At 37.8% G+C, this 9,654-nt stretch overlaps 1 protein-coding gene across 1 annotated transcript in view; it reads right to left on the bottom strand.

Moving 5' to 3' along the window:
- The window catches only part of LOC106330376, a 2,353-nt gene extending 1,005 nt beyond the window's left edge, over positions 1–1,348 (bottom strand). Inside the window, exon 1 of the mRNA XM_013768850.1 lies at positions 5–1,348. Within this exon, the coding sequence (XP_013624304.1) occupies positions 5–1,348 (1,344 nt within the window). The remainder of the gene's footprint in view (positions 1–4) is intronic.
- Between the last annotated feature and the right edge of the window lie 8,306 nt (positions 1,349–9,654).

Genomic DNA, 9,654 nt, shown 5'->3' with positions numbered 1-9,654 from the left:
ACACAGTCTCAAGCGCCTTAGCAATGGCCGCATGTCTGTCCGAAATAAAAGCCAAATGATGATCAACAGCAATGACAACATTTAGTTGTCTCATAAACCATTCCCAAAAATTTTCATTCTCTGAGTCGACTACTCCGAATGCAAGAGGATACAAATTAGAATTTCTGTCTACAGCAGTAGCAACCATTAGAACTCCTTTGTATTTGTTCTTCAGAAAAGTGCCATCAACCACAATAACCCTCCTTATGACTCTGTTGAATCCTCGTATTGATTGCCCAAATGCAATAAACAGGTACCGAAATCTCCCTTTGCTGTCAATCTCATACGATGAATGTGTATCCGGATTAGCCTCTCTCAGCATGTGCAAGTATTTCGGTATTTTTCCATAACTTCTCTCCGGAATACCTCTAACTGCATTAGCCGCATATTCACGAGCATCCCATGCTAAAGATTTCGTGATCTCACAGCCATGATTCATACGCATAATCTGTATTATATCATTGCATTTCGGCCCTTCCTTAACGCCTTCATACCTATGCATAATCAGACTGCCTATAGTTTTGGCCGAAGCAGTCTTACATGGTTTGGTTTTGCTTGAAGGTGCGCATGTATGTTCACCAACATACTTTTTGATAATGAAATATGCAGAATCCTTCAAACACTCTGCTCGAACACACCAATTGCATGCATTATCCTCACATCTAACATACCAAAGCTGTCTATCCGTTTTGATAACCTCGTAGTGAAAGTTATGCTTCATTGCACATATCTCGAAAGTCGCCTTCAGCAAAGATTTTTTCTCAAACAATTGTCCCTTCTTAACAACATTGAGCAGATAAAACTTTGACATATTATGTATGTCCTCTTTGGCCGAGATCATGGTATCAGCATCATAGGCATCCTCATCAACTTCGAATCCTCTAATCTTTTCTTTCTTTTTCTCGCATTGCCTCTCAACAAACATAGGAGCTGGTTTGTTCCCCCTGTCAACCGAGTTTCCCTCCTCTTCAGCAGTACTTGAATCAGCTGGCGACTTGTTAAGATCAAAGTCTGGTTCATTCAGATTCTCAACTTTGGCTTTAGAAGTTACACACAATCGAGTAGAAACACACTTTTGAACAAAACCAACAAAATTCTGAAGTTGTCGATCATTTGCAATGATCACAGGTGGACATGTTGATGTATTGATCAACTCAGTAGGTAGATAGCTCAACTCCAAATCGGGTAAGCTATCTTCTTCCATATCAAAATCCTCCAAAACCATTCTTTTAAAAACCTCTAAGGTAGAACTTGATTCCAATAACAGTAGCCTAGCCCCTTTCTCATCAGCCGAAAAAATCCATCCCATGGTTGCTCCAAACTCCCAAACACCACATGTTGTATAGATATGCATCATAGAACAAGAGTTTGTGAAAATCACAAGACAAACTATGGAGAAGTCATGGGGAAATCATAGATTGGTGAAGAAGAACATTAAAAATCGTTTTTTTTTATTTTTCACGAAGCAAATCAATGAAAACACATTTTAGGAAGTTAGAATATTTTTAGAATATTTTTAAAACTGCAACTTCCTTAATTTTCGAAAAAACAATTTTTTTATCCGTAGAATGCACCTTCTACACTGTGTAGAACATAAAAAAAAATCCACAATGTAAAAAGTAGCGATCATTAGAAATAGTAGAATTCGTATTCCCCATGTTTAGAATTATAGTAAAAAGTAGGTTGTACGTTCTAAAAAAAGTAGATGGATATGTTCATTCTAGAATTTATTTTCTACTCACCCGTTTTGCGTAGAAAAGGAATTCTACTTTTAGTAAAACGTAATTTGAAAAAAATTATTTATTATGTTTTTCAACCTAAAAAAATATGTGTTTGTGTAAATGGGTGTTTTATTAATTGTTTATATTTTTAATAATTTTTTTGATTCTTAAAACTATTTATTTCATTAATTTTAACATATGGAAAGGGTAAAAAGGAGAAAAAAATGGTAAAAAATGGATTTATACTATAGGAACAACTATGTTGTTTTTTTGTTCTCTTTTGGTAATTTTGCAAAGGCAGTACAGTTGATGATATAAAGTAATCATGGTTAAATCCAAGAACCTGAAAGGTTGAGATAGAATAAACTGGGTTATCATCAACATCTAAATTAATATCTTTTCTTTTAGAAACATGTTCTATTCTATTAGTTCGCAGGGAGATTATGTGTATCATTATAAAAAAAATAAAAATTGCAAAGGAAGTACAGTTGATGATATAAAGTAACCATGGTTAAATCCAAGAACCTGAAAGGCTGGGATAGAATAAACTGGGTTGACTAACCATAGTTAAGGCTTCTCTGGTTAAAGATGTTGGAAGCTCTTTGATGTGCTTAACTATTTATAAAAAAACAATGGAAAAAGCTCTCAAACCAACCCCATCTCTCACTTTTCAGATTCTCCTAAACACCACACTACCTTTCACCAGAGAAAAACACACACAAGGGGTATTAAGGAAAATTGTATCTTTCAATCAGTGACCATCATCGCCTTTCATACCTTGACTCCAGGTTTTTGTTTACTTGATTTTCATTTGTTCCCTTTGTAATTTCGCTTTATCAGAAAAGTTCTTGATTCTTGGTTTCTTGATAAATTCTTGATTCTCGTGCTTTGATTAACTCTTCAAATCTTGAATCCATTAATGAAGTTTTCATCCAAGTTCCTTGCTTTAGAGGCAAATATTGTATGACTCACTGACATGAGCTTATTGAAACCAAACTTATGATTGCAACTCAACAATCAAGAACTCAAACTCTTTTATTAATCTCAAAGCTCTAGAAACAATTCTCAAAGACTAAAGCTTATAATCTCACAAGTTATGCTACAAGATTAGCATCTCCTTATATAGCACATATAAGTTTCTAAATTCATTAGGTATTATATCTTGTGGATAACTCTCAATCTATCTTATTCCTAACCTCATTAGGATTAACTTATAACTCAAGTTAACTAACTACTAGCTTAGGTCAACAATCTCCCCCTTAAGCTTGACATCACCAACTCTCACATCTTGAACTCCAACGAAAGTTCTCATCTCTTTAAACTTGATCATCTCAAGAGCTTTAGTCAAGATATCAGCCTTCTGCTCCTTGCCAGCTACATGATTCACGGCTACAAGTTCTTCTTCAACACATTCTCTGATGAAATGAAATCGTTTGTCTATATGCTTGCTTCTTCCATGAAAGACCGGATTCTTTGTCAAAGCAATCGCATATTTGTTATCAATGCGGATTAATGCTTTCTTGGAATCACTCGCAATCTCTCCTAGTAGCTCTTGTAGCCAGATAGCTTGCTTAGCAGCGTCTGTCGCTGCCATGAACTCATCCTCACAAGAAGAGAGAGAGCTACAATCTCTTGCTTTGTTGAACACCAAGAGACGGAATTGAACTGGGGATTGAAGAAAGTATTTTACATTTGGCTTGGATAACAAATCACGAAGTTCTGGGGGAGAGACAAGTGGAGCAGAAACGAAGCCGAAGCTACACGGAACAGCTTGAAGAAATCGTCGGAGAATGAGAAGTCGCCGACTGACAGACACAGGTTAGGAGCCACTCTTTGAGTTGGAACAAAGTCGACAAACGGAGGTTGAGATCCAAAACTACAAGTTGTACGAACAGATTGGAGGAGGAGAAGCATAAAGGAGATGACAGATCCGGCGGTTCTGGTGGCTCTGGAGGTTCTGACGGTGATGGTGGTGCCACTGCTAGACGAAAGGACGGCGGCGACGTTACCGGTGAGATCTGAGTTGGTGTTCGCAAACTCAGTGGAAGAGGATGGCTCGAGGATGGAGGTGTGCGTTGTTATCATCACCACCAAGGAAATTAAGAAAAAAACATTTTTTTATCAAATCGAAATATTTTGGTGCCAAAGCCAAATTTAGCCAAGTGTTTTTGCCTCTGAAAATAACTTCTCAGCTATAATAGTGGTTTCTGGGTTCCCGCTTAATGAAATTATTTATTAGCCCAAATTTAATGCTATGATAGAGTCGTGTTCCGATTTTGATACTTTTAGTGGTAGTCGGTGAATTCGTGCTACCGCGAACTGCTACCAATATTCATATTTCGTGTAGTGTTTTAAACACCCACTTTAATCCAATGGCCTTACACCCTACAGGAAGCTCCACGAGTGTCCAGGTCTTGTTCTTCTTTATGGATATGATCTCATCCTCACACGCATCTCTCCATACTCTCTCTTCTTTTGCCTCATTCCAGTCCCAAGGCTCTTCATTAACAGCAGAAGAAGTCTCTCTGTCTCGATAACTTCGGACATTAGGACATAATCATCTAAGTAACTCAGCTTTGAGCTGATTCTTGTTGATCTCCTCGGCAAGTGTTCAAGATCCTTTGTTTCCTCTGTTTCCTCTGATTCACTATCATATTCTTTCTTATTTTGATCGCCTTCTTCAGTCTCAACTTTAGTCTCTATATCTTTACCATAACCAGGTAACGTGACATCGAAGCTTACCTCAGACGTATTATCTCCGGCCTTGTTCCATCTCCAAGCCTTGTCTTCGGTGAAGATCATGTCTCGGCTGATCACTATTCTACGCTTCTCCGGGTCATACAAATGATAAGCCTTTGAGCCTGGTTCAACTCCGAGGTGTACTAGTTCCCTTGACCTATCATCTAGCTTCTTGAGGTGTGGAGTATCCTTCTTTGCATAACAAACACTGCCAAATACTCTTAGATACCCCACATTAGGCTTCTTCTTCTTAAAGCATTCGTATGGGCTTACATCTTTTAGTGTTAGTGTAGCAACCCTATTGATCAAATAGGTTGAGTGTCTCACAGCTTCTCCCCACAAATAGTTTGGCATCTTCATGTGTTTCATGATACTCCTGGTCATCTCCGTTAGCGTCCTGTTTCGTCTCTCCACGACTCCATTCTGTTGTGGTGAGTATGGAGCCGTTAAGTGATGGTTTACTCCGTTATCATCACAGAAGGTTTGAAACTCTTGAGACGTGAACTCTCCTCCCATATTTGTTCGTAATGTTTTGATTGAAGCCTTGGTTTCTTGCTCAATAAGTCGTTTAAGACGATCAAAGGCTTCACTCTTTTCCTTTAGAATGATCGTCCACATGTATCTCGAGTGATCATCGATCAAAACAAATATGTACCTGCTTCCTCCGGCAGTTGATGGTGAGATAGGTTCACAGAGATCACCATGAAGTAGTTCGAGAATATGTGTAGCGCGATAAGTTGTTGATTTTGGAAAGGAAGCTCTCGTTTGTTTCCCCATGAGACATGACACACACGTTTCTTTCTCAATGCTCAAACTTGGCATACCAGTGACCATCTCCTTGTTCATCATTGTCTTCATAGCATCTATACCAACATGTCCAAGACGAGAGTGCCATAAGGCCGAGTCACTAACCTTCTCTAGTTGAAGACACTTTGTACTTTCAACTTCCATTGTGACTTTGTACAAGCGGTTTCTTGACCTTACTGACTTGACTAACATGTTTCCTTCACGATCATGGAGAGTTAGGTAGTCGTCTCTCATCCTGACATCACAACCTGATTCCGTAGCCTGACCAAGACTAATTATATTTCTCTTTAACTCTGGTATAAAATATACATCAGCTAAGAGCTTTTGTTTTCCGTCTTTAGTTATGAATAGAATCGAGCCTTTTCCTTTGATGTCGATCCGTGAGTCATCACCAAAGCGTACCTTCCCCGTTATCTTCTCGTTCAAACTCGTAAAGTAGCCTTGATTACCAGTCATGTGGTTGCTAGCCCCATTGTCTAAATACCAAACATTATCGGCTCCTGATTGTGTCTCAAATTTGCTTGGCATCACTTTATCTTCATTAAGATAGACTAACTCATGCATCATCAGCTCCTCAGCTTCATGTGTGCTATCATTCTCATTCTCCTGCGTTTCTTGGAGCTTAAGCAACCAGTCGGGACAATCGTAGACATAATGACCGGTCTTGTCGCAACGATAACATACAACTCGAGATGCATCTCTTCCTTGTGTCCAGTTACCACGACCGTTATAGCGTCCTCTTCCGCTTCCATTATAAAGACCACCTTGACCTCCTCTTCCTCTTCCGTAGCCTTCTTGTGATCATTTGCCCTCGCTGTTAGCATATAAAAGCTTTCCTTGATCCTCTGGTTCTTCTTCAATTTTAATTCTCTCTTCATAGGCCTTTAACCTCCCCACAATGTCCTCAAAGCTTATTGTGTTTAGGTTAAGGACTTGCTATAGTGCAGCTATGATATGAATGTAATTCTTCTTTGGAAGACTGCTAAGAAACTTCTTCACAAGCTTTGATTTTTCAAGAACTTCACCTAAAGCTGCAGATTTTGAGGATATCTCCGCAAGTTTACCAGAGAACTCATCTATGGTTTATGAATCCTTCATCTTCATGCGATTAAACTCATCCATAAGTGTCTGCAGTCTCGCCTCTCGGACCCTATCAGCTCCCACGTTTCTGGTTTTGATCGCTTCCCATACTTCTTTTGCGGTTTTTAAGTTACCAACTTGTAGGATTAGGGTTTCAGGAATTGATTGAAACAAGAATGCTCGAGCTATATCACTTTTGTCGCTATCATCAGTCTCCGGTTCGATCGACTCCCAAACCTTATGCACTTTGAGCAAGACATTCATTCGCATGCTCCATACTGTGTAGTTGGTGGTGGTAAGCATTGGGAATTGAATAGCCGAAGGACCGCTCGTCTTTGGTTTGAACGTAGTGGCCGTCAAGTCTCCCATGTTTCTCTCTTCTATTTCTCGAACGGTTTGATTTCAATATAGAAGCTATGATACCACGTATTGAAACCAAACTTATGATTGCAACTCAACAATCAAGAACTCAAACTCTTTTATTAATCTCAAAGCTCTAGAAACAATTCTCAAAAACTAAAGCTTATAATCTCACAAGTTATGCTACAAGATTAGCATCTCCTTATATAGCACATATAAGTTCCTAAACTCATTAGGTAATATATCTTGTAGATAACTTTCAATCTATCTTATTCCTAACCTCATTATGATTAACTTATAACTCAAGTTAACTAACTACAAGCTTAGGTCAACAGAGCTTTGATTAAATGAGAATCATACCTTCTTCGAAAAGGGTTTCTGTGTGGATTCAAGACTTACTCTGGCAAATCATTCTATTTTCGGATCATTTGGAATCTCTCAGTGTATAATTGATCGAGTCTCTCTCTACGTCTAGTTGGAAAGTTTGATATATAAATTTTTTTTCTTATTTTTGTAAATTTTTTGATATATAAATTATGATAAGATTAGCTGTGTAGGGTTGAACAAACTTGGTTTCAAGTTTCATATGAGACCAAAAGTGAATATATAAATAAAAAAAAACATTTCCTCAATGTCTTTGAGTTCGGTTTGAAGCAAGTTTCTGTTGTTTATTTATTGAGCCTCAATGTTGTTGTTTTTTCCAGATCACATCCCCTTGAGAAGAACAAAGATCTAAAGATAAATTACATATAGAAGACCAGCAGGTTTCTTCTTATTGCTGTGGCAGTAGAAGACCAGCAGGTTTCTTCTTATGTTTGGTGACTACTTTTCTTTGTATAGAGGTTGTTTTTTTTTTGTTGGGTTTGGGTGTGTTTGTTGAAATTAGGCTGCGTCACGGTTGATTCTTCAGCAGATTTAGACCGGGGATGGGGTATTCCCATGTACATACATATCATGTGAGTTATATATGTTATACACGTGCAGTGGAAGCTCTTGTTTGAACATAGTCTTGATGAATCTATCTGAGTGTGTGTGTGTGTGTGTATGAACAATAGATTACACAATGTGTATACATTGAGATTTGAGGTGTTACCTCCTGCAATCGACAGTTTGGTAACTGAGATGATATTTGATCAATAACTATTTAAAAGGCTTGTCTTACAAATGTGGAAAGATAAAGAACACACCACTCCAAAATCTAGAATAGATTCAATGTAAGATGAGGATAGGAGTGGTCTACACCATTTATACATATCTACGTTGTGTCAGTCTGTCGGACAGGTGTCAACCAGTTATTAACGTATAAAGGTATCAAATAAAGTCTTGCATGAATAAGGTCTTGCCATCATTAATGTACAGAGGTATACCTGTATTTGGTATCTTGAAAGGTAGGCATGACATGGTGAATTAAATTGTTTCAAACAGTTTTAGTCTGTTTTTCGTAAAACAATTTTACAAAATGCAAACGTAAACACAACAGGAAAGAAGACAGAACAATCTAAAGATTGAATGAGAGCAAAATTGGTTATAGCCTCACCTATTCACATATAGAGAACTCCCCAAATAACTACGCGACAAAAACCATGTACTACTCGTCGTAGTAGTCATTGTGCCATATTTACAAAACAAACCAGCAAAATATGAAGTGTTACGAAATGAGATTATCATCTCCTGCTTTCTGATTGCAACAATTTGGAAACGCAACGACAGAGCCTCAATATCCGAGGATATTTAACTCGAGCACCATGACACCATCCACTGTTTTAACCCAACACTGTTTCTTTTTGTGCCCGAAACTTCTAGTAGCTCGCAAGTAATTACGTCACCGGGATACTTCCAACAGTTACAACGGAGAACACACAGTTTCACTATCCTCAAGTCTTTTAAGCACAAACTTGAGAGTTAGTAACACAGTTTCATTAAGCTACTTACTGTGTCAATCATGCTACAGAGCCATGGTTACTTTCCTCAAGTTTTTGTAATCAACAAAGCTAATTAATTTGATCCTTGGACCAAATTCGTGTAATCTATAAAGCTCTGTAAATTGTTCTGAAAACTCTGATTTTATTCATCAATAGCAAATGGCTTTATATAGCCTACAAAGTTAACAGAAGACTCCGAAACTTATGCTAACAAACGAGCTAACAACTAACACACTTGAGCCTAAAGACTCGGTTGATTATTGACCATGACAAACGACAAAGACACGTTCAAACCCCACCATCTCCTTTATTCTCGTTCTTCAATTTGCTCCAACAATTCGGGATCTCCATCCATTCCAGCTAACTGTAATTCATCAAGCCACATTTAGCAGACTATGTAAGGCCAGGCTCGAATTCTGCATTCTCAGAACAAAATGAGTCAAAATTCAGAGGTCTGGCCCAAAAAGATCCAAGAGAAATTGATTCATTCTTCTAAAGAAACATACAAACAGCAAGGACAAGGCAGACATGACTTGCCACAAATATATCCATCAAGATAGAAAAAATACCTAAAATGTGCCATGACAGTATTAAGAGAACCATAACAGTAAAATTAGGGATGGCTAGGAAGTATATTGAGGAGTGAAGAAGGCATAATGAATTAGGGAGCATTTTCAAGCAATGAATAGCTAACTAAATACAAGTTGTGGTCCGTTTTGCGTCTTTCCTGTATTGTATCCAATGTTGATAAACCGCTTGTGTAGGCTAGAGTCCTTCATTTGGCTTTGTGTACTTTTATTAGTCCTTGATTATTATGTCTATGTGACAGGACTATTCTTTTTTTTTGTCAGCAATTACAGGACTATTCATAAAAGCTATTTTTGTATTCCACACGTTTGTATTTTTTTCATGTCAATAATTTCAATAATAGCCTTACCAAAAAACTCAAGAAAAAGGACCAATTAACTTAGTTTTCCTTTCTTCTC

This window comes from Brassica oleracea, chromosome C3 (assembly GCF_000695525.1).
Source record: "Brassica oleracea var. oleracea cultivar TO1000 chromosome C3, BOL, whole genome shotgun sequence".
NCBI classification, from domain to species: domain Eukaryota; kingdom Viridiplantae; phylum Streptophyta; class Magnoliopsida; order Brassicales; family Brassicaceae; genus Brassica; species Brassica oleracea.
The sequence above is the reverse complement of the archived record's forward strand: the minus strand, read 5'-3'. Positions and strand labels throughout refer to the sequence as shown.